We start from the raw sequence: 26424 nt of genomic DNA, 5'->3' as shown, positions 1-26424 counted from the left end.
GTGTGTATATATACACTGCCTTCTAATACACACATACATATATGACTTATTCTGGATATTAACATTCTGTTTCATTGATCTGTTTGTTTTTGCACCAATACCATATTGTCTTAATTCTGTAACTTTATATTTTGTAAATAATATTTTCTCACTTATTTTTTCTTCTTCACAATTATCTTGACTTTTCTCAGCCCTTGAATTTCCATATGAATTTTAGAATCAGCTTGTAACTTTATACCCCAAATCAAAATCCTAATGGGATTTTGATTGGAACAGAATTGAATCTGTAGATCAATTTGGGAACAATAACATTTTTATAGTATTGGGTCTTCTGATGCATGAACATGATACTTGTCTTCATTTACCTAGGCTTTTAAAAAATTTGCTCTTTCAGTAGTTTACTGTTTAAATGTCTTCTACATCTTTCTCCAGACTTGTACCTAGTTTTAGTTTTTCATAATGTCATCATAAAAAATAACTTATCTTAATTTCAGTTTCTAATTGTTCCTGCTTTATGTGAAAATGTATTTTTAATATAGTGGATAAAACTACTTGTTTGTGTCAAATAGTTTGACTCTACAGTAATTTTTCTGCATACACTTTTATCAACTAAATGTAAAGATCTTTTTGTTCCTTTCCATCCTTTATACGTTTCTTTTTTTCTCTTGCCTTATTGCACTGGCTAGAACTACTTTTTCAACATTGAATACAAATGATGATAGGAACCATCCTTATAAACTTTCAATATTTCTCCATTAAGATACGGTGTGTGTTGTAGCTTTTATTGTAGAAGCCCTTTATCACTTAAGATATTCTCTTTTATTCCTGCTTTGTACGTGTTTTTATCATGAATGGGTAATGAATTTTGTCAAATACTTTTTTGCATCTAGTTAATTACATCATTTTTGTCTTTTATTCTTTTAATGCAACACGTTGCATTGATTGATATTTGAATGTTACATCAATCTTATTTCTGAAGTAAACTCAATTTGGTCATGGTACATTATACTTTTTATATATTGCTAAAATTTATTCGGTATTTCCTTTAGGATTTTTACATCTGTGTTCATTAATGAGATTGGCTCATTCTTTTCCTCATAAAAATAGTTGGGAAATGTTTTAAATTTCACTGTTCTCTGTAAGAATTTATGTAAGATTGGTGTTAATCTTTTTTTGAATATGTGGAATATTATTTACGAGACCATCTTAGAGTTTTTAGCCCCTCTTTTATTAAGGCTACCAATATCCTAAGTATGGTTAGAGCTGCATCCCATACATTTTCTTTTTCTTTTTCTTTTTTTGGCACTGGGTCTCACTCTGTCACCCAGGCTAGAGTACAGTGGCGTGATCGTGGCTAACTGCAACCTCCGCCTCCTGGGTTCAAGCAATTCTCCTGCCTCAGCCTCTCAAGTAGCTGGGATTACAGGTGTGCACCACCACACCCAGCTGATTTTTGTATTTTTAGTAGAGACGGGTTTTACCATGTTGCCCAGGCTTGTCTCCAACTCCAGACCTCAGGTGATCTGCCCACCTTGACCTCCCAAAGTGCTGGGATTACAGGTGTGAGCCACTGCACCTGGCCTTGCGTTCCATACATTTTGATATATTTTATTTGTATTATCATTTGTTTAAAAATATTTTCTCTTTTATATTTTGATTTATTCTTGAACCTTCAATATTAATTTCTAAATATACATTTAATGTCCTTACCAACATGCTAGGGATTAAGTCTCTCATTTTTCCATTTGCATTCTGTTTTCTTTGCTTGTTCTGTATTACTTTTCTTATTTCTTGCCTTTTTTTAAACATAGTGTTTATTTTGACTTTCTTTCCTTTAGCTGTATTAATTATACAATCTTTAATCTCTTAGTCATTACTCTATAGATGCCAACATGCATTCCTAACTTACTGAAGTCTAATATTAATTAGTATTTTATCACATCCCAGACAATACAAGGAACTTAGTACACTTTGACTTTTTTCATTTCTTTTACAATTTATGTAGTGTCATTGGTACTTACATATATTTTGAACCTTATACATTTAAAACCCCACAATATCCAATATAATAAAAATACCTAGCTATAACTGTTTTTAGACTTAATATACATTGATATTGATTTACACATTTATCATTTCCTTTACCCTCTGTTTCTTCCATCTCTAAGCTTCCACTGGAATTGTATGTTTATTCTACCTAAAGAATACTTATTCATATTTTCTTTTGTGTGGATATGCTCATGACAGATTATCTCAATTTTTGTTTGTCTGAATGTATTCTTAGTTCACCTGCCGTTTGAAAGGGTATTTTTGCTAGGCCAGCAGTTATTTTACTTCAGTCCTTTGCAGTTATGATTCCACTGTCCTTTAGCTTCTATTATTTCTCTTGGGAAATCTGTTGTTGATCAGCTTGTTGCTCCTTTGAACATAAATTGTGCCATCATTCCCTGTACCCAGCTACTTTTAGTATTTTCTCTTTATGATTTTCAGAAGTTTTATATTATGGATGTGACTTTTGTATAGTCTTCTTAGTTTTCATCTTGCTTGGTACTTCTGGAGTCTAGGTTAATGTATTAGTAAGTTCTATGTTACTGTGTTTTCAAATACTGCATTTGTTCATTTTCTCTCTTCTTTCTTTATGGTAATCCAACTCTACTTATGTTAAACCTTTTTATTGTAACCTGTATATTGATTATATTTCTTCTGTATTGTCCATCCTTTTGTATGTTCAGTCTGTATGTTTTCTTACCTGTTTTCTGGTTTGTAATTTTTTCATCTGTAAAGAATTTAAAAGGTTTATCATAAGAACCAGTCATTTAGATTCATTTCTCAGTTCTAGAATTCCATTTGAGTCTCTTTTATGATTTCTACTTTCTTCCAAAAATGTTAGTCTTTTATTTTCTTGAGTGTATTAGACATTGTTATTTCAATACTCAGTTCTGATCTGAATACCCTGTGGATCTGTTACTGTTGTCTGCTGTTTCTGTTGGTTTTAGGTGATACTGATTTACCTCCTTGTATGACTAGTTATTTTTTATTCAATACCAGATATTGTGTATGAAAATTGTAGAGACAATTTGAAGGCTAGCATGATGTTATATTTATTCATAGAAGATTTATTTTGGCTTCAGAAAGGTGGCCAAAGGACTGACAAACCCAGATTACTTTAATCTAGGCAGGGATTGAAGTTAAATTCAGTCTCTGTTAAAGTTTGTCTGTTTCTGGTTCATTTTTCCTCAGTTCCAGTCATTCCTTCTTAGTAGCTCTTTAGTTCTGATTTTAGTCTTCCTAGCTTCATTTGTCTCTTGGCATCCAAAAGGGAGCTTTTGGGGATTGGCCAACCCTTCCAGGGGTAATGCACCTCCCAAAGAGGTGCACATACCTTTGGGTTTTCTACTTGTCTGAGATCACAGCCCCATAATTCGTCACTGTCTTGGTTCTCAGTGACTTCAAACAGATGTTTTTGATTTTAATAGTTTCTTACATTTTCTAGTTCTTACCAAGAGGTTTGATTAATATTACCTAGTTCATCATGTAGAAGCAGAAGAAATTGTGACTGTTTTTATACTGAATTATAATCTTTAGATGGTTATTTTAAAATCTAGTTTTCTATAGATTATCAGACATTTTTCATTTGTTTATACTTTTATACACAATTTCTTAGCATAGATTTGGATATACATCCATAACAGAAAGCTTTAAGGCATATGAAGAGATAACCACTAAAATAGATGGATGCCCACAGTTGTACTGTATATGACCAAATTAGATTTCAAGTAGATAAAATTTAGCTATTAGGAAGAAAGATTTAAGTTTAGTATTATTTTGGCCATCTGTCTTTTTTAAGACAGCAAGGAAATGCTGTTTCATATGTAAAATAACTACACCTTATACAACATTTCTATTTCCCAAACTTGCTTAGATTCTTGGGCTTTCTACTTATCAGAAATTGGGTGATCTCGTTTATTTTTAAAGTCTCTTCTTTATCTTAGCAGGGTAGTAATATTTAGAAAGATAAACGATAATTTGTTTAGAAAGATAAATTTTTTTCCGATAATGTATTACTCATAATTTTCATTCCAATATCAAAATATTCTTCTCTTTGTTCATCTTTGTAGAACTCCAGAAATAACTATTTGCCCCTTACTTCTTTTTCTGTAAACTTGTTTTTTTATTTACTGATCAAAAGGTTTTTAACTAAAATCAAGGATTCCATGCACTTCCAAGATAAGGATAACATCAATCTAAAGACTCAATTATTTTCTGTCTTCACTGCTTACAGACAGGGAACACAATCTCTTCAGCCTGGACCTGTGTAGAAGAATTTGGAGAAAATAAACAGGTAAGAGTTTATTAGGTAAAAGTCTCTTAGGAATATTATGTAATATAGTTAGTTGTCAGAAAACCAGTTGTAAATTGTTCTTTATAATGAAACTAATGAAACTTTATGAAGTATTTTGTGTAATAGCCTTGTTAATTACAGACTCATTAAGCATATGTTTTAAAAAGCTAAAGTGATTTCTGTATTTCAGGTCTTCTCAAAACATTTAACATGCTAGTATACCTTGAACCACTAAGATGGTAAACAGTATTATAAATTAGATACATTTGGAGTTAGTGTGTTATTTATAGATTATCCAAGTATTTCTCAAAAGTATCTGAAAATAGGACTCTCTTGTTTTTCAACCTTAAACCCAAATCTTATTGCAACAATTTGGAATAAAAGTTGTTTTACTAAGACTTAGTGTTTAGTTTATTCAACAAGGTACTTCTTGAGGAAGACGAGTTTTAGTAAGAAGTTAAAAGATAGCTTGTTATTTGAGTCAGGATTATTACTTTACCAAGTCTTTTTTTACATGTAGAGGGAAAAGAATGTGGTGTGTTCTAGGATATAATTCATGTACTACTACATCTGTGTCCTTGAGTTAAGTTAACTTGACCTTTTTGTGCTTCACTTCCTCATTAACAAAGGGGATAATAATAGTACTTACATGTCTGTTATGTGGATTCAGTTGTACTAATTTTGTGTGATTATTTTTATCACTTAATAAGTGATAAATAGTGGCCATTACAATTAATATAATCTGTTCTCAGACTCAGAGAAATGCTTGTTATACTGGAGACTTAAAATTTTATTTTTAAAAGATCTTAATCTTAGCATAAAAATTCAAATAAGTGATGCCAGTCTCAGAGGTCCTTACAACTTTTTATAGTTCAAAATTTGAATTACAAGGACTGATTTTACTCATAGAAATAAAACTTGAAAAGAATTGTTGCATTTTCTAAGGCTTTTCTTTTTTGCCCACATGGTTTATTTAGTGAGCTACAACTTTTTTTTTTATACTGAAGCCTACCTGGATTGCTTCAGCTCTGATGGTAATTTTTTCTCTCATAAGGCTGCTGTTCTATTACTCACTTTCCAAATGGCTTAGAAAGTAGCATTAAAAGGAGTTGGACATAATTATCTCTTAATACAAAGGTAGCAAACTAGAAGCTCTAAATGTGGTTTTTTTTTTTTTTAATGGAAAGCTACTAGGCTTATTTTCAGTACAAATAAGTATCTGTTGTTTCATTCTTGACGCTCTTTGTGTTCTTTTTGTGTGTTGCCTTGCCTGAAGGCATTTGAGCTTTTAATTGCTGCATTTAATATATTTGAAGATTTTGTTCTGTTTTGTTTTTAATGTTTTCCCGTTATGTATTAACTCTATTAAGATTTCTTCCCTGATACTCAAAGTTCAGTGAAATAACTGCCTCTAAGGTCAAACAGGTTTGGGAAAAACTATACTAAATACTTCCTTTGGAAAATCATAGTACATACTAACATCCTAGGTAATTGAGGTAGCAACCTGTTTAATGTATAAGCCTATCTGTTCTGAATTTTTCTTGAGATTATTTGGCTATAGGATGCTTGTTTTGAGAAATTCTTGCACTTTAATTGTATGGGATGTAGTTTGGAGAACGCTGAAGCTAACCCAAAGACACACTTGAGTTTTGTTTTTGTTTAATATGTTTCTGACTTTATTGAGGTATAAATAAAATACAACAAAATGCCCGTATTTAAACTGTACAATTTGTTTCATTTTGATTTATGTATGCATCTGTGAAATGACACCACAATTAAGAAAACAAACATTTCTTTCACTCCTAAAAGATGCCCTATGCCCCATTGTAATCCATTCTTCCTTCCATTCTCTCTCAGGCAACCACTGTAGATTAGTTGTATTTTCTAGAATTTCAAACCCTTGCTTTCGAAGGTTTAAATTGTAATCTTTAGATAATTTAGAATTTCATTTTAAAGAAATTTCATTTCTTTAAATATTTTCTCTGCTTATTTAGCGCTTGATTTTCTATACTAGAATAGAAAGTACAAAATAAATGATAGATATTATTTATACTTATATGATATTTTAATCTCTGTGTTTGAACCCAGCCATATTTTATGTTCTGGGAATGGATAGTAGTACAGCTTAAAAAAAAAAAAAAGGTTTTTTTTTTGCAGATAAAATTTAGTGTTTCAGTGAAAGTAAGTTATTGAGATAGTTATTTCAGTCGTGGTTATTGAACATTAGAAATTGAAATAATAATAAAATGGTACAATAAGGATTTTTTTTAAAAAAAATTTCAATACAGATCCCATAGGAATCTAAAGAAATGCTTAAAATATGTGTTAAAGGTCTGATAAACGTACTTCATAGATGAAAAGATAAGGTGTGTCATCCTTAACAATGGTGGGAATGTAAAGTAGTATAGTCTTAACTACCTTGAAAACAGTTGAGCAATTTCTCAAAAAGTTATACTGGGAATTACTGTATGACTCAGCAGTTTCATTCCTAGATACTTACTAAAGAGAATTGAAAACATATGTTCACACAGACACTTGTACATATTATTCCTTAGCAGCAGCATTAATAATAGCCAAAAGATTGAAACAACCCAAATACCTATCAACTGATGAATGAATAAACAATGTATAATCTAGCTGTATGATGATACATTATTCAGCCATTAAAAGGGATGAAGTTCTGATACATGCTACAGCATGTATGAGCCTTGAAAGCATTATGTTATGAAGTCAGTTCCAAAAGACCACATAAATTTATATAAAAAGTCCAGAATAGGCAAGTCTAGAGAAATAGAAAGGCTTGTAGTTGCTGGGGCTGAGGAAAGAGAGAATGGGTGTGACTGCTAATAGATAGAGTTTCTTTTTAGGATGATGAATATGTTCTGGAATTTTATAGTGGTGTTGTACATGTGATAAAAATCACTAAGTTGCACACTTAAAGATGTATCAGAAAGTGGATGGATGTGGTGGTTGAACTCGCATAGCTAACAGAGAAGAAAAACCAATTGTGAGGAATATGTTTTTTTAATGAAAAATTAGTCTAAAGAATAGTCAGAAACAAAAGAAAAAGGGAGTCAAAATTAATATGAGAAGACACTTTTATCTCACTTTAAAGTCTCTATTAAGGGTTTTCTTCATCTTTAAGACAGAAAAGCAGCTAAGAATTAGTGATGTTTTGTCAAGATGTGTAAGACGAATTAGAAACAAAACAAGAAATACATTGAAGCAATATAGCTATCCACTGTTTACATTTTCACTGAGAAACATACTGGTGTTATTTGCTACCAGACTGTCTTTGTGTTGAATTCAGAAAGGTGGTAGACCAAATTACAATAGCTGCATAAACAGGCCTGACAAGTGTGTGGTATATGTACTGCCAGTCTCTACTCTTGCTCCTGTGTCAGATGTGGCATAAGTCATCACTCACTTTCCTGTTTATTCCAGACACACCACCAGAATCTTTCTGAATCTAAAATTCCTATTAGCCATTACTGCTTAATTGGAATTGCCACTTAAGGTTAAGTTTATTTGCTATTCTTTGTATATATCAAATTTGTTCGATGAAAACATTTGTATTCCATATATAAATATGAAATTAAAGATAACATTTGATCAGGTTTTCTGTAATAATCCACTATGTCAGAGCAGTTGTTCTCTCTTTTTTTCCCCACAAAACAGCCTTTTCTTCAAGTGAAAGTTTAGCATATAAAACAAGGGAGTTGAAATAAGAAGTATGGGAATGGGCGGTGCAAGTGAAAACCAGGTAGTTTAGAGACCAGCACTGTGTGCTTTAGTTCTGTCACCCCCATAATAACCTCTTCAGACAGTTTCTCTCAACCATGTTTAAGAAGATTGCCAGAGTAAAAAAAGCTTAAGGAAGTGGAAATAATACTTTCCTAGGAATCAGGAGGTGTGAATTTAACTTGTTCTTTGTCTATTCAGCTTTTGTCTCTGTCATTCATCAGTGAAAAAGGTCATTTGATTTAGAGTTTAATAAGGTCTGAACCTATTCCTGGTTTGTGATTTTGAATGAGTGAATTTGACTCATCAAAAACTATCAGTATCAACAAGAAAAAGACAAAGCCAATAAAAATAAACAAGGGGCTTAAACAGATACTTTACCAAAGATATTTAAATGGGCAATAAACATGTTAGTCATAAGGGAAATCAGAATTAAAACCACTGGGAGATACAATAATTCACTAGAATAGGTATGATTAAAATCTCTGGCAGTGCCAAATGTTAAGATGTGGAGCAACTGGAAGTGTCTCATATTTTACTGGTGTGAATATAAAACAGTCATACTGGAAAACTCTTAAGCAGTATGGGTCATCTGTCCTATGACCTAGCAATCCCATTCCCAGATATTAAAACATATAACCCAAAAGAAATTAAAGAAATTTAATTAAAGAAATTAAAACATATAACCAACAAAAGATTTGTATAAAAGTGTTCCTAGCAGTTTTATTCATAATAAAACTTAGAAACAACCCAGATATTCATCAGTAGGCAAACAGATAATGAAATTGAAGTATATTCATACAATGAAATAATACTCAACCATAAAAAGGAAGAAACTACTGAAATATACAATGTGAATGAATGTTAGAAATTATATTAGGAGATTGTCTGGATCAGCTTTCTGGAATAATTTTACCAAAACAAGCTATTTGAGTTTTGACTTAGCAAGGCAAGATACGTCAGTGGATTCTCTTTGAATGGAAAAAAGCATTCTTACTTTGTATAGAAGCCTCCTCTTTTTGTAACTAATTTTTTACTGGTAAAAATTAATTCAAATGTACTTAAAATTATGTTGAGAGAAAAGGTAGACAAAAATGCTTAATACATATTTTATGAAGTCTAAGAACAGGCAAAACTAATCTATTGGAGTAGAAATCAAAAGGTGGTTGCTTCCAAGTGAAGGTCTGTTGGCTGGAAAAGGGCACAGGAAATTTCTGGATTGGGGATATGTTTTATATCTTGTTTTGAATATCTATTACATAGATTTATACAATTATCAAAACTCATTGAAATAAACATATGATGTATGCATTTTATGTGAATTGTATATCAATGTTCAAAGTGTTAAGGCAATTTAATAACACTTAGTGTATAACTTAGACATTCTGAAATTGGCTCTGTGTCATTCCTTAAGAAGGGATCGGAAGTACAGATCCTTGTCTGAGGCAGAAACAGTGGGATTGAAGAGCTAAGGATGTTCATTGGGAAGAAAAACTAGGGCTGGGCAAATAAGTATATGCTAGGAATTTTAACTAATTTAGTTATGTATTATTTTCTTAAAATTAGAATTTCTTTTTATTTCCTATGATATGAAAATTATGTTATAGTAGAGCTGAGGAAAACATGATTGTACTTTTAGGTTCATTCCACTAAGCATTTTCAGCTTACATTTCATTCATTTAAGTTTGGTTTGTATTGTATTTTCTAAACAGCTAGATGTCTTCCTGAATATATTTAGATTCTTAGTGATTTTAGTAATAAAATTTATTTTTGAAATGCTTGTAAAATCTTACAAACTTCTGAAACCTTTTGTTTCCTAATCTTTGTTATTTGTGAGGGGTTTTTTTCCTTTGGATTTATGCTACATGAATAAAGTCATAATCAACTTTTAATTTTGTATTTAATTTTGTCTCCTTGAAAATACACAATATAACAATTGATCATTGTATATATTTAAGGGCTTAAGTTCAAGGTTTACAGTGGGGACTATCAGGAATGCGGATAAGCTAAGCATTTTGCTAATAGCCAACTGCTTGGCTATCCACTTTCTGAAATTTTTCCCTGAAGATACCTTCAGTATCCACATTTCATGAATAGGCTGCATTAGGTCTTGAGTGGATGTAAATGCAAAACAGAAGTTATTTCTCTTCGAAAACTACATTTCTCTGTTTGCAGTAGCCTGCTCTTCTAAATTGAATTGTTGATAACCACATTGTTAAAATTTGAAGAGCTAGGTGTATTACAGATAAATGGCTAATAAGGAATTGACTGTATTTGCATAATAATTTTCAGGAGGAAAGAATCAGACTTTTTTAAATAAAGCAATTATTTGGGAATACATGGAGCCAGTAATGGTCGCGTTTACACTCAATACCAAACCCTTCAGGTGAAGTGGATCCTTTAAAAAAAAAAGGGGAAAAAAAAGCACCAGGCACGGTGGCTCACACCTGTAATCCCAGCACTTTGGGAGGCTGAGGCAGGTGGATCACCTGAAGTCAGTAGTTCAAGACCAGCCTGACCAACATGGTGAAACCCCGTGTCTACTAAAAATACAAAAATTAACTGGGTGTAGTGGTGGGCGCCTGTAATCCCAGCTACTTGGGAGGCTGAGGCAAGAGAATCTCTTGAACCCAGGAGGCAGAGGTTGCAGTGAGCTGAGACTGCACCATTGCACTCCAGCCTTGGCAATGAGTGAAACTCTGTCTCAAATAAATAAAAATAAAGAAAAAAATTGTATGGTATATAGAGTCATCCTACTTTGGATGTTAGAAAAGTAAATGGTATCAAAGTAATTTCTCATTCATTTTCAAAATACTGAAAATATTTGGAACTGGTTACTCTGAATGTATTTATGTGTTCCTGGAACAGATCACTTTGTTGATCTTATGGTACCATTCATAAAAAGGTTATAAAATTTGTCTAATTAGAATTTTATAATGCTGGAAATTAAACGTATATTTAACTGATTTTCATTTTTCCTTTTTTTTTTTTTTTTTTTTTCCCTGAACTAGGTCCTTTCTGATGTTGCTTGAGCTTACTCTCCTGCAGTTGATCTCATTCCTGTTGGCTAAACATTAAGTCCCATGACAACATTAAGTTAATGCACCTATGGTGTAGGCATCATTTATAGTACCAGGACAGTATTATAGAAAAAAACCTTACCTGTACATTAGATGACCTAATTTCTTTTCTTCCATTCCTAGAAACACCATAATGTTTCTAAATAATGATTTTATAGTCATTGTCACACCCTTGGCTTATTTTACAGTAAAGAACATAGTTGAGTTTTTGGAAGGTACAGGATTTAAAAATTTGGTCTGTAACATATATACACACATAAATGTTGCAGTTAATGAAACAGGAAATTATTGATGCATAAGATGAATGTTTATTGTGAAACAGCAGTATTTCAAATATAATTATTTTTTAATAATTTGGTTTAATTTTGGATATTTTTCTATACTATAAGTTGATAATGGTTTTTTGAAGTAACTATAAGTTGATAATGGTTTTTCGAAGTTTATTTAATAAAGATGATTCATTTTACTGTTTTATCATACCAGTAGGACTTTTAATGTTAGTATGTTGAGTTAGATAAATGTTTATATTAGTGTTTAAATAATGAAATATTGGCCAGCTAGTTTATACCAAATGTTTTTGCAGTCCAGGGGTGAATGTTTCTGCTGGTTTGATGCCTAATACAACTTCAAAGAAAAAAAAAAACAAATATGAATTCACTGTTTTTTATCTTTTCTTCATGGACTACCCCTTAGAACCAAATTTAAAAGAAGCTTCTTTGTAGAGCAAGAGAAATGAGATGTCTCTTTTTCTATAATCAAAACCCCAAGAAATAGTAGATATCCAAGAATTCATTCTGGTAAGATCTCCGAAACATTGTGTGACTAAAGGAAAGGTAATACTGACAAAACTCTGAGGATTTATAGTGCAGTGAATGCTGAAATAATCTTTAACCAGCAATATAGTATCATCAAGATTTCCAATGTTAGAACATTATGTTAAAATGTGATTATTATTTTAATGCTTTGTCTCTTTAAATTAAATTTGTGTCCATAAAGATGTGCAGCATAATTGTTCATGTATTTATTTACAGACTACAATTTCCGTCGCAGCTCAATAAATAGTCTTTCCCCTGTTAGTGCTACCCTCTCTTCTGGGACTCCCAGCGTGCTTCCTTATACTTCAAGGCCTTATTCTTATCCAGGCTATCCCTTGTCACCAACAATATCACTTGCTAATGGCAGCCATGTTGGACAGCGACTATATATCTCCAATCAGGCCTCATTCTTCTGAAGAAAATACTAACATTAGTATGAAAATTTGTGTAAATTTGTAGTAGTAAACTTGCAAATTAAAATACTGTTTTATTTTAGAATCGGGTTTGCACATTTGGTTTTAGAAAGATATTCTAAAGTACTAAACATCAGCTATAATTCAGAATAACATGGAGTTGCAGAATTTATAAAAATGCAGAGTTTAAAAAGTTATTCAGTGGTTTCTCTTGATAAAGGTACAGCAAACTACTATTCTTTTTAAACTTTTGGGATTTTCTTCTAATTCCTGAGTGGGCAATAGAACCTAGTCATTTATGTTAATTTTTTGCATAATTTTACTAAATAGCATTTCACAAAAAGCACTTGAAGACAATGGTTATAGTAGATTTGATTACCAAGGATCACTATCTGTACTGGAGATTAGAACAATTATATGACCAGAAGCATCTAACCATTATGTAGAAAGAAATGAAGAGACAAAAAGATTAAGATACAAATTTTCTGCAGTACTAAAGAAAAAGCAGTCTACCATTGTGGTCCTTGAAAATAACTATAGATATTTTTGTTATTTGTTATACACAAATTATAATTTTGCTGTTAATGTATTTAAGGAGTTTATAGTTATGCTTCATTTGTGTTTTTGATATTATTTGTATTGTTTTAATAACAAGTGTTATGGGTTTTTAATGTTGAAATCATGTGTTAATTTTTGTACTTGAATTCAAATTTTTTGACATTAAATACGTGATGCTTCTAATATGTGTGTTTTCTTTTTACTAGAATGACAAAACCTTTAGCTCTCACAATCACTTTGAGCTTTTCTTGAGAACATTTTCACTTGTTACACAGTCATAGGCTCAGTGCTTTCATGAGACTCAAGTGAAGGATGTTGAAGAAAGAAAATTGTTTTTATATACTCAGGAATATAAATCATTCTATAAAGACACACATGTATGTTTATTGCAGCACTCTTTACAAAAGCAAATACATGAAATCAATCCAAATGCCCATCAATAATAGACTGGATAAAGAAAATATGGTGCATATACACCATGGAATACTGTGCAGCCATAAAAAGGAATGAGATCATGTCCTTTGCAGGGACATGGATGAAGCTGGAGGCCATCATCCTCAGCAAACTAACACAGGAACAGGAAACCACCACATATTCTTGTTCATAAGTGGGAGCTGAACGTTGAGAACACATGGACAAAGGGAAACAACCACACCAGGGCCTTTTGGGTGCTGGGGGTGAGGGGAGGGCATTTAGCAGACAGGTCAAAAGGTGCAGCAAACCATCGCACATGTATATCTGTGTAACCTGCATGTTTTGCACATGTATCCCGTTTTTTTTTTTTTTTTTTTTTTTTTGGAAATAATAGTTTTGCAAAATAGTAAATTATTTTCAGGGACTAATAGAAATACTTTGTTAATAGACCCACTGAAGTTTCTGCCTTTCAGTTACAAATTAATGAATTCAAGTCATTTTGACTTAAATATTGTAGTATACATTTATAATGATTTCTAATGATAGTTTTTATAATTGATGTCTGAGAAATCAGATAACAAACTTTACCTTTTTTAATCAACTCATTGTGCAGCTGTATGGGACATAGGATTTGTAAACAGAATTTGAAATAGTTGCAAATATCTTTTTCTGCCCAAGTTTCAAGCAGAAGTTACGTGGACATTAATCTCAGTTTTTTCAACCTTTAAATGTTCATTCCATATAAATCATATATAATACTTCCAGTTTACTGCCTTATATTTTCTAATTTAAATGAGCATAGACACTGCTTAACAAATACTGTATTTCTCTTTACTCAACTGTTTGAATTGCATAGATTTTGCTCTTTAATTGCCAGGTATATGTGGCTCACAGGTGCATATCACTCAGCATACAGTGAGTATTTTGTTGGTGATTGTGGTAATACCCTTGGAATACAGAGGTTACTCAGACTCCAAGCCGGAAGAAAAAGTGACACTTAGTTTTTCATAGAAATGCTTGAAATAGCCCAGCATAACAATTGCAAGTTTCCACATAGCTTTTTCACTTTCAAAAAAAAAACAATTGAGCTTACGAACCACACATTGTATTTGGAGATCCGTGGTGATTGGATGAGAAGCATATAAGCTGTGTTAGATCCCACTCCATTAAGTAACAGCTCTCTGAACTTGGACACATTTTTAAATCTTAGCCATACTTTTCACTTCTATAAAGTGGTGGTACACGTAAGTAAAACACCTGGCAAATGGATGACATTCAGATGGTGGGTGGTATTATATGGGTATAGTTGTATGAAGAGCATAGTAGTTTTTCATCCCAACTCCCTTTAACTGGAAGTATAGAAATTAGTACATTCACGTCAAACACTGTCCCTTTCTGTGATGTTCTGAATGAGCAGTTAATCTTGTTTATACTGAATAAAATTTTGAATTGTGAACATAGCTACTAATTATTTGCTGCTGTGATTCTTACAGAATAAGCTGTATAAGGCATTTGCTTCAAATGAGGGTTTCCTTAGGTGATCACAAACTATTGATAAGTCTTAGCCATATGATGTGTCTCATTAGTCAGGGAAACAGTTCTAAAGACACTTCAAATTTTGTGTGCAACATTAGACAAAGAACCATGGTTGAAATGTGGAAGTTTGGCCGGGCGCGGTGGCTCAAGCCTGTAATCCCAGCACTTTGGGAGGCCGAGACGGGTGGATCACGAGGTCGGGAGATTGAGACCATCCTGGCTAACACGGTGAAACCCCGTCTCTACTAAAAAATACAAAAAACTAGCCGGGTGAGTTGGCGGGCGCCTGTAGTCCCAGCTACTCGGGAGGCTGAGGCGGGAGAATGGCATAAACCCGGGAGGCGGAGCTTGCAGTGAGCTGAGATCCGACCACTGCACTCCAGCCTGGGCGACAGAGCAAGACTCCGTCTCAAAAAAAAAAAAAAAAAAAAAAAAAAAAAATTTCATGATTCTTCTCTTGCCCAGTGTGCCATCAAGTGTAAGTGATAATATATTTTAGACTAACATAAAAATTTTAAAAACTATATAAGCTAAGCCTCGCTTCACATTTAAACATTCCTCACTGTCCCCTATTATACTATGATAGTGACATTCTAAAATAAGCGATAGGAGCAATTCTCAAGAAAGATAGGAGCAGCAGGTTGTAAGTTACCTCTTACCCCTAATTTGAAAGGTTTCATCCTTGAACATCTTATATGTTCAATTTGTAAACCTCTTATATTCAGATACTCAGCAGATATTTAATTTATGCCTACTACGTGCCTGTGGTAATTAGTGTTGGATATACAATGATGAGAGCGCACTGTCCCTCTTCTCATAGGGACAGCACTGACTAATCAATATATAAAAGCCCTCTTGAGTCAAAGCTTCTGTATTTCTCGATGACAGGGATATTCCTGAGAACAAGTGTCTGCATCAATATCCAGTCCTCAATAAATAAGGTGAACATCAGGATTGCATGAAATCCTATAGTTCAGGTAAATTACCTCTGCTCTGATTATGTACCTATGTACCTGTTCCAAAAGGGCTCTGTAGAATCTTTTCCAACAATAGGTAATGCTTAAAAATGATATTCAGAGAACATTTAAGAGAGGAATGCAAACCAAATTGTCATCCACTGAAGGATCTTTGACCCTTGAACTGGATGTTTATTCTATCTTATGTCAATTCTACTTGCGAACCAGTTTCCTGGCCTTTTAAATTCCTCAACATGCCACTGAAATAGTACAAGTGATTAACTATCTGGGGTGTCAGTAAGCAATTCTGGATAATATGCTCGGTAAAGTAGGGAAAGTAGTTTTCTAAGCTGAGAAGGAGGCATGGTTTTTCAGTTAGAAAAAATAATATATGCAAACATGGCATTGTGAGACAGCATAGCACTTACAGAGAATTAGAAGAAATTTGGAATAAAGGAAGCCTAAATTGCAGAATTAGAAGAAGATGAGAATGAGATAATCAAACATAAGCCTGGAGAGGAAGGCAGAGATCAAGTCAGGAGGAAATTTGTGAGCTTGTGCTTTGTTCTGTAGTTCATGGGAAACTAGATAACAGCCTTAAATAGAGAAAAGAAGTAATACTTGAATTTCTGCAAGTCACTTTAGTTGCCAAGACAAGTTCTGGAAGACTTGCAGAAGGCAAGTTGGTAATCAGTGAGGTCTTGAGGAAGAGATTCCTGTTAGAAAGCTTGTTTTAGTAATCCAGGTGATAGATGGATAGCCTGAACTAGGACATGGCAACTGAGGTAGAAAGGAAAGGATGGATTTGAAAGGTTTGGAAAGGGATTAGCTATAGACACTGGGGATGAGAAAAGAAATCAGGGGAAGCTTTAGTTTTCCTACTAGTAGAATTAGGTGGTATGCAGGGTATGATATATTGGCAATGAGTTTTATTTATGCTCTTCTTTATTCCCTCCTGTATTGTAAGGGCAGAAAGGCTAAAAACTACATTTTCCAGATTCCTTTGCAGTGGTAGTTCTGGGATTGATTCAGGTAGTACAAATAACATGCACTCACAGGACCCCTGGAATTTGAAGGTGAGACAGAGGCCCTCTTTCGATTGCTGTGCTGGTTGGTGACAATAGTTAGATATATATGTTTTCAGTAGCAGATGGCAATTCTAGTGTCTAGCCATGAGCTTTGTGGGTGTGAGGCAGTTGTGGTGGCAGTAGTTGTGGTGGCAGCAACACCAGCAACTAACTGATTAAATTGCTGCTGGGGGTAAGGGGGTGTGATCTTGAAATCCAAATTGTCCAGGGGTGGGCTCCTTACTTACAATTCTGTCTAGCAATTTTTTAAGCAGCCAGTTTCCTGTGCTAAGTCCCCTTCTGTGTGAAATATCTAGAATGGTTTCTGTTTCTTGTGCTGAAGCTTGACTGGCATGGTTGGGAGTCAATCTCTTGCTATATTTGGTATGTGGCAACCATCTCTACTAAGTTGCTGGTTATGTTCATCAGTCACTGAGTATCTGAAATTTTAATCTTTGCAGAGAAGTAAGCTGAGACATTGAAACCTATGTAGGTCAATATAGGTGAAATGTCAATTAAATCAGAAAAAATACTTAAAAATTTAGAAAATACCATGAGATACTTGTCTTGCAATGTATTACACACTGCTAATAAAGATATACCCAAGACTGGATAATTTATAAAGGAAAAGGTTTAATTTACTCACAGTTCCACATGGCTATGGAGGCCGCAGTCATGGAGGAAGGCAAATGAGAAGCATCTTACATGGTAGCAGGTGAGAGAGTGTGTGCAGGGAAACTCCCCTTTATCAAACCATCAGATCTCATGAGACTGGTTTGCTATCATGAGAACAGCATGACAATGACCCACCACCATGATTCAGTTACGTTCCACCAGATCCCTCCCATGACATGTGGAAATTATAGGAACTACAGTTCAAGATAAGATTTGGGTGGGGACACTGCCAAACCATATAATTCCACCCCTGGTCTCTCCCAAATCTCATGTCCTCACATTTCAAAACCAATCATGATTTCCCAACAGTTCCCCAAAGTCTTAACTCATTTCAGCCTTAACTCAAAAGTCCATAGTCCAAAGTCTTATCTGAGTCAAGGAAGTCCATTCCATCTATGGGCCTGTAAAATCACAAGCAAGTTAGGTACTTTCTAGATACAAGGTGGGTACAGGCATTGGGTAAATAGCTGTTCGCAAATGGAGAAATTGGCCAAAACAAAGGGGCTACAGGTCCCATGCAAGTCCAAAATCCAGGGGAGCAGTTAAATCTTAAAGCTCCAAAATGATCTCCTTTGACTTCATGTCTCACATCTAGGTCACACTGATGTAAGAGGTGGGTTCCCATGGTCTTGGACAGCTCCACCCCTGTGGTTTTGCAAGTTACACCCCCCCTCTTCTGGCTGCTTTCACAGGCTGGTGTTGAGTGTCTGCAGCTTTTCCAGTTGCACAGTGCAAGCTGTTGGTGGATCTTGCATTCTGGGGTCTGGAGGATGGTGGCCCTCTTCTCATAGCTCCAGTAGGCAGTGCCCTAATGGGGACTCTGTGAGGAGGCTGCAACCCCACATTTCCCTTATGTACTGCCCTAGCAGAGGTTCTCTATGAGGGTTCTGCCCCTGCATCTCGCCTCTACCTGGATATTCATGCATTGCCATACATCCTCTGAAGTCTAGGTGGAGGTTCCCAAACCTCAGTTCTTGACTTCAGTGCACCCACAGGCCCAACACCATGTGTAAGCTTCCAAGGCTTGGGGCTCGCACTCTGTGAAGCAGTGACCTGAGGTATACATTGGCCCCTTTTAGCCACGGCTGGGACACAGAGCACCAAGTCCCTAGACTGCACAAAGCAGGAAGGCCCTGGGTCTGGCCCAGGAAACCAGTTTTTCCTCCAAGGCCTCCTGACTTGTAATGGAAGGGGCTGCCATGAAGACCTCTGAAATGCCCTGGAGACATTTTCCTCATTGTCTTGGCAATTAACATTTGGTTACTCATTACTCTTGAAAATTTATGCAGCTGGTTTGAATTTCTCCTCAGAAAGTGGGTTTTTCTTTTCTATTGCATAGTCAGGCTGCAAATTTTGTGAACTTTTGTGCTCTGCTTCCTTTTTAAGTTCTAATTCCAAACCATATCTTTGTGAATACATAAAAATGAGTGCTTTTTAACAGTACCCAAGTCACCTCTTGAACACTTTGCTGCTTAGAAATTTCTTCTACTAGATACCCTGAATCATCTCTCTCAAGTTCAAAGTTCCACAAATCTCTAGGATAGGAGCAAAATGCCACCAGTCTCTTTGCTAAAATGTAGCAAGCATCACCTTTGCTCCAGTTCCCAACAAGTTCCTCATCTCCATCTGAGACCACCTCAGCCTAGACTTTATTGTCCACTTCACTATCAGCATTTGGGTCAAAGCCATTCAATAAGTCTCTAGGAAGTTCCAAACTTTCCCACATTTTCCTGTCTTCTTCTGAGCCTGCCAAACTGTTTCAACCTCTGCCTGTTAACGCAGTTCCACAGTTGCTTCCACATTTTTGGGTATCTTTACAGCAGTGCCCCACTACCCAGTACCAATTTACTGTATTAGTCTGTTCTCATGCTGCTAATAAAGACATATCCGAGACTGGATAATTTATAAAGGAAAGGAGTTTAATTGACTCACAGTTCCATGTGGCTGGGGCGGGGGGTGGGGCGCTCACAATCGTGGTGGAAGATGAAGGAAAAGCAAAGACATATCTTACATTGCAGCAGGCACATGTGTGTGCGCAAGGGATCTTCCCTTTACAAAACCATCAGATCTTGTGAGACTTATTCACTGTCATAAGAACAGTACAGGAAAGACCTGCCCCCATGATTCAATTACCTCCCAGCAAATTTCTCCCATAACACTTGGAAATTACAGGAGCTACAATTCAAGATAAGATTTGGGTGGGGACACAGCCAAACCATATTATGTATGATCCACCAAAACAAAAACCCTGGTGGATGAACAAATAAAATATTAAAAATTGAACACATAATCATGTGCACTCCACAATAAGAGAATAATCCCAGACATAAAATGAGTCTCAAATTGTCAACCCATTTTAGGCAACAGTCACAAGACAGCCTACCTTCTCAACCACCTCCTTAGATATTCCTGCCCTATAACTCTATATGATCAGAGAACCCATAGCTATTCTAAGGGCAGACCAGAAGGAGGAAATTTCATGCATCAGGCTTCTTTTTGTTTGAGGTTTATGGGGAGGAGAAAACAATGAGTATGTCCTCTGCACCTAGATTTGCCAAAATTTATGCAAAAGAATGCACCTCAGTGGCTACTTTTTCCAAGCTGCCTTCTCTAAGAAGCCCTGAAAAGAGATGGGGTCAATGTTTTTTCCTTTCCCTGGCAAGAATAATGAATATTCCAGAAGCTTTTAAAGGTTATGAAGTTACCTGATTTTTCCTGCAGGGGGAAACATCCTCCAGTTTATGAGGAATAAAATATATATCAAACCCTACAGCATCAGCAATCTGGCTTAAGAAAGATTGTATGTGCTTTTCAAAAATAAAAGTTGTATGTGCTTGATTCCTATACTATTTTTATTTAGTGAAGGATAATTCTGTGCCTTGTTTTTAATAAAAAGGAGGAACTTTAAAAGGATATGTGCTATCTTAGATAACTCCTAGTTGACTCTTGTGTAATATTTATTGCATGTACAGTTCTTGATGGCCTGCATCATCTGTGAGCATCACTGGCCACCTACTATAATTTGTTTTTATAATTGCAGAGCTAGAAAGAGCGACTAGAATCACAGGTAAAGGCTAAAGGAATGAGTGAGATATTTAGAAAAGAATAGGGTAAGAATTGCTATTCCTTCATGCATTTATTCAATCAAATTTATTGACTGCGTCTCGTGTGTAAGACACTGTGCTACATGCTAGAGATACAAAAGTGAATAATGTTTTTGACTTTGAACTCAAAGTGAAAAAAAATTAATGTTTATCAATAAGCATTATAAACATTTCTATTCAATTTGATTTTTACAATTTTATTTTTCAGAAAGGTAAATGGGTCATATTGTTGTCATCTGACTTTGCCTTTGAGCCTAGAAAGGAGATGTCACTTTTACTTTCTTTATGGTATTTTACCTGGTCCTCAACCAGTTAATGGCAGTACTCAGAGGCCTTTGCCAGATCTTCACTTTCTTTAACTTTTCTGCATCATTTAGTGCCATTTCTTAGAAGGCTTTACTTGTATGCAATTTGCAAAGTGATTACACAAGTGCTATTTTTTAATCCTTCTTTCAAGTTCTCTGATGTTAACAGTTCAGTGAAGCTGAGTTACAGTGAAATTATATGAAATGACAAGTATCACTTCTCCCACACCTAAGCGTGTTACCAAAGATGATATTATTACTACATAGATCTTCTTCATGGGACCTCTAGCTATCTGATGGGTATCTAAAACTCAACATATCTATAACTTGACTAAACACGACTCTTATCTCTTAAGTCAATTATTCTTTTTCCAAATGTGTATAAGCACTAAAGTACCTTCATTCTTCAGGTCTCTGAGGTTTAAAATCCTGATCCTCTTACTTCCATCAGTCACAAAATCTTCCCTTTTCACTTCCAAATGTATTTTACTTTATTTCCATTTAGTTTACTTTCTGCTGACACTCCCCAGAACCTGAAACAATGGTTCAGGTTAGTTCTTGCCTGGACAATTGTAGTAGCTTTCAAATTGAGCTTGATATTAAAGTCTTTTTTTCTTTAATAAACATAACTTATAATTACATATTGTTGGTGAGTGTATTTTTTATTGCCTATTTCCTTGAAGGCAAGGAAGGACCCATGTATATACAGCACTTAGGATAATACATAAAAGTTTCGCAATAACTGTTAGTTGAATGAAAGTTGGACTGATGAATGCTGCTGTAATCTTCCTGGATGGGTGCAGTGGCCATGCCTGTAATTCCAACACTTTGGGAGGTTGAGGCAGGTGGATTGTTTATGCTCAGGAGTTTGAGACCAGCCTGGGCAAAATGGCAAAACTCCATCTCTACAAACAAACAAACAAAAAGAATTAGCTGAGCATGGTGGCACATGCCTGTGGTCTTAGCTACCTGGGAGGCTGAGGTGGTGGGATCACCTGAGCCTGGGTAGTTGCGGCTGCAGTGAGCCAAAATCGCACCACTATACTCCAGCTTGGGTGACAGAGTGAGACCCTGTCTTAAAAAAAAAAAATCTTCCCAAAGCCTAGTTCTGATTATATCAACCTTGCCCCAAAGCTTCCACAGCCCACCCAGGTCTCAACTCCATTGTCATTGTCTGCCCTACACCTATTTTTCCAGTTGTTTTTGACAGGGATCTTTGTTTATAAGACACTTAAATTAATGGAAACTAGTTTAAATAAAAACAGGCATCTATTTTGGAAAGTTGCAAATGCATGTATCTCACAGAACATGATATGTAAGAGCATATAATGCAGGCTAGTCTCATGAGGGACTATAAACAGCTGTAAAGAACTCATTCAAAGTCAAGATTCCATCTCTCCTTCACCTAGTCTCTTATCTGTTCTTTTCTTTTGGTGTCTGCTTCTTTCTTCACCTTTTCTGTGGACTGGCTTTCATTTATTCACTAATTCAATAAATTCTTATAGAGTAATACTATGTGCTGGGTACTGTTCTACACTGTTCTAGATATAGGTAAACAGCACAAATCCCTGCCCTCATGGAGCTTATGATCTAGTTGGAGAGAAACCTAATTAATAACCATAGAAATATACTGTCAGGCAGGTGCTTTGAAGAAAACAGGGATAAGGAAAAGTGAGTGAAGAGTCATCTTATATAGGAGGAAGGGTGACATTTGGGAAGATAATTGGATAAGGAAGTACTGAGCTCCAGTGACGGATCAAGGTGGGAGTCTAAAGGCACAACCATTTTAGCCCAGTGAAAGATAATAATGAGGTGCCATTCAGTGCCAGAGCTTCCTGTGGTGTTGGCATAAGATGTCAGGCTTGCACAGACAACATCTGCCTCCATTCCTTTCCCCACTTCCCTTCCTTACATAGGTATTGATCCCAAGGTCACTCCTTACTGACCATTCTAAGCACTAACCTCTACCCCAGAGTCTGCTTTCTAGAGCCTACTACCTACTCTTGGTTAGTACCAAGAGTCTGCAGAGAAAGTAAGTGATAAGATTGAGTTCTGGAGTTAGACCACGCCCTGCTGAGCTGGCAACAAAGGCTCCATCTCTGGTAGGTAGAGTGAGAATAGCTCCTGGTATCAGCATATGCTGCAACTGTTAAAAACTAACACTGTAGGTGAATTGGGATGGTATGCTGGTAAAAAAGGAATATGGTCACTGGTGCAATGTATCAACTATCTGAAAGTAGGAGGGAAATGTAAACTTTAAGAACAACGGAATTTGATGGCTGCAGGTGAATTTGATGGATGCGCTAAAAATTATGAAAAGCTGAAAGCATTTAACAGGCAATTGAAAATCAACTGTGAAAGCCAGAGGGCCTAAATAGCTTACAAAGAGGCTCTCAGCTTTTGGAGAGGGAGATCAGATAAAGTTGTGGACCCACCCAGGACTTAATTGTCAGAGTAGCTCAGCTCCAGAAAGGGTTAAACTACTAACCTAGGCAGGCGGGCTATACAAAGTTAAGAGCCCCCTGGTTGAGACAGAATGGAACCCTGACATATAGACTGGTGACATCTCAGGGGATTCCCTTCATCTCCAAATCTTTAACACCCAGATTCCCCTGAATTAACCCCTCTCCATGCCTGGAGACAATGCAAAGGCCCCTCTCCTCAAAGTCAGTGTGTTCCCCACCCCCACCCCTCGACCCACCCAGGATCTTCCCCTGTGTCTCCTCCTGGCCTTGAGGCCTAGACAGACCTAGACTTAAGTCTCAGCAGAACCCAGCTGGGAAGGTCTGGGCCTGATGAGGGAGGAAAGGGAATATACCTCAAAGGCGTTGCAAGACTGAGTCACCGCGTACCAGCAAAAGATAAGATCCTATAAATGGGAAAGTATTCTAAGGGTGCTTGGTCAGTCAAGGAGGCTAGCATATAAAATTGATGAATGTAGAATTTATTGATTTGTGAGCATTCTCCTACGATACAAAATTTGCTAAACCAGAAAGGATCCCAGAAGGTGGTGTGAACTCATTATCAGGATGGTTGCTACCAGGATGGATGCCAGGGTGGTGATGCACAAGCTGAAATGTGAAAAAGTGATGGCAAGTAGCCAAGTCAAGGGAGGTTGTGGGTGGCTGGCATTGGGACAGGGCAGTGTTAGGAGGCTCCTCCTGGGTTGTTGGCCAGGGCTCACTGCTGTTGATGCTGCTCAATCACTGTTGCAAATGGTCCTGTGCTCTTCAAAGAGTCCACTTCTCAAACTCCTGCTCCCCAAGGCACAGCATTTAAGCTTCTAAGAACTTTCTACCTCCAGAAAATCTCATTCTTGCCTTATATGCAAGTGGGACGTAAACATAAATCTGCTTTAAGTTTGTTTCTAAACAAGAAACTTAAGAATGCCCCAGTGATTTTCTCTAAGCAGCAGATGTCCTGGTAGCAATTCAGACCTGAGCATCCAAAGCTTATCTTAAAAATCGTGGTCTATTGCCTCATTGTCCTCTATCTGCTCACCTTCAAATGAATATTCTAAAACTTAATCTCTTACCATATCTCCTTTAATATATTATATGTGAGAGAACAGAAGAAGGCTTTAGGCTAGATATTCATTTAGTTGGAGATTTCAATATGAATAGTCTTTGAAAAAAACGGGGGGGGGGGGGTGCCTAGAAATAAAAGATACGCTCGAAGAGCTCTGTGGCTGGAGCATAGCATGTGATGATTGCAATGGCAAGGTATGAAGCAGGAGAGCTAAGCAGAGGCAGATGATGCCAGGTTTTATAAACCAGGCCAAAAATCATAACCTAGGGTAGTAATGAACAAAAGGAAGGCTTTATTCGGAGCTGCATCATCGTCAAGTTACACCTTTTTATAGTCTGAAGCATAACTTTGAAAGGGGGGGATTTTACTGAGTACATTTTACTTGGTAACTTAAAATATTTATTGAAATAGACATATATACAATATTTATAAAAGTAAAATATTTATGAAATTAAAAATACATGTTTAATAATCATAAATTTTATTTTATAAGTGAAAATAAATAATATTTATTAAGTCCCCTTTAAATATAAAACATATGTTAAGGCATTGAAGATGAGGATGTCAATAGCAGAGCAGATCCCTGCCTTCCACGTTAGGATGCTTCCTGGCTCCAGCTAGGCCAGTGCTAAAGCTGAGCATACCGCCTACATTTTTTGCTAACAAAACAAAAGCAGTAACACGTGTAATGACCTAGAGGTTGCACAGGAGGTTGAAGGATTCAACTCCTCTATTTTGGCTAAATTTCCTAACATGTCATCCTTAGTTTTGTTTTTCTTAGAGCTATGGATGGGAAAGAAGTTCATGAATGGGACAGAATGTGCAGTGAAAGAATTAAACCACACAGATTTCCATAATAAGTAAAACCAAAGTCAATATAAGCAAAAGGGATAGATATTTAAGGAGGTTCAAGTTTATATTTAAATTTAGTGATACTATTGGGCTGCAGTAGACAGTAAACAAAAAATTTCACTGATTTGATATTTGATTATTATGAGTTTCTTCTTACATCTTCATAAGTAGAGTATTTTCATCAAGAAAGGAGAAATCCTGAAAGTTGGGCTGAATTGCAAAGCAACAGCCATTTTTCATAGATGTGAGTGAAGATTTAATTATCTAATGGTAATTAGTAATTATGTCACCACAAGGAGATGCTCTGCTTCAGTGAAAACAGTGCTCTTGTTCACCCATGTCTGTGCATACATAATTTCAAAAATAAATTTTATGTTTTTTAAAGTAAAATCCGTGTTGGTGAATTTCTCACTGAAAAATTTAATGTGTAAAAATATAGATGCATTGGTTTTCTTTTTATTGAAGGCAGTAAAGAGTGTATAAGAAGATCTCCAAACCACAATGTATACAAAATATGACTATAAAGTCATGAATGAATAGTATAAATAAATATTTCAAATCTGTATTCAGATCTACTATATGGACCATATAAGAAAAATTAATCTCATTATCTTAGTATCTTCTTAAAGCCTCAAACAAGATTATTAAAGTTTATTCAACTCATTTACCCCATTACTTCCAAATGACTTTTGGATTTTTCAAAAATCAATCTATTCTTAGTGAATGAATGCTCTCACTAAGACTACCTTGAATACAGGATCTGTTTTTGAATCATTTTATCACATAACATATTGTCTGGCTCACAGTAGATGCTCAACAAGTGAATACCTGTGCAACTAAGGAAATTCCTCAGGAATTCCTAAACCTTTTCAGTGCAGAGGACATATCTCCTACTTCAATTCCTGAGATGTCAGATCACTCAGCAGTTATGACCCACAACTTTGAGATGGAAATGGAAACTTATTGATGGAAGTCTGTACCATGTGTGGAAGTTTTTGGTAAAAATGAGTCATAGTAAAAGTAATATATAATACCAAC

The 26424-nt window shown here is 35.4% G+C and overlaps 1 protein-coding gene across 6 annotated transcripts in view; it reads left to right on the top strand.

Moving 5' to 3' along the window:
- Positions 1-13132, top strand: part of RBM46 (RNA binding motif protein 46) — a 49621-nt gene extending 36489 nt beyond the window's left edge. For 4 of the 6 annotated variants that reach the window (XM_050791276.1, XM_050791279.1, XM_050791278.1 and 1 more), the window contains one exon: positions 12195-13132. In XM_050791276.1, the coding sequence (XP_050647233.1) occupies positions 12195-12394 (200 nt within the window). In that variant the 3' untranslated portion in view covers positions 12395-13132. Of the gene's footprint in view, positions 1-4282; positions 4343-11094 lie in introns of all 6 variants that reach the window. The other 2 variants (XM_050791280.1, XM_050791281.1) reach the window with 2 other exon arrangements.
- Positions 13133-26424: the final 13292 nt, after the last annotated feature.

This window comes from Macaca thibetana, chromosome 5 (genome assembly GCF_024542745.1).
Source record: "Macaca thibetana thibetana isolate TM-01 chromosome 5, ASM2454274v1, whole genome shotgun sequence".
NCBI lineage: Eukaryota > Metazoa > Chordata > Mammalia > Primates > Cercopithecidae > Macaca > Macaca thibetana.
The sequence above is the reverse complement of the archived record's forward strand: the minus strand, read 5'-3'. Positions and strand labels throughout refer to the sequence as shown.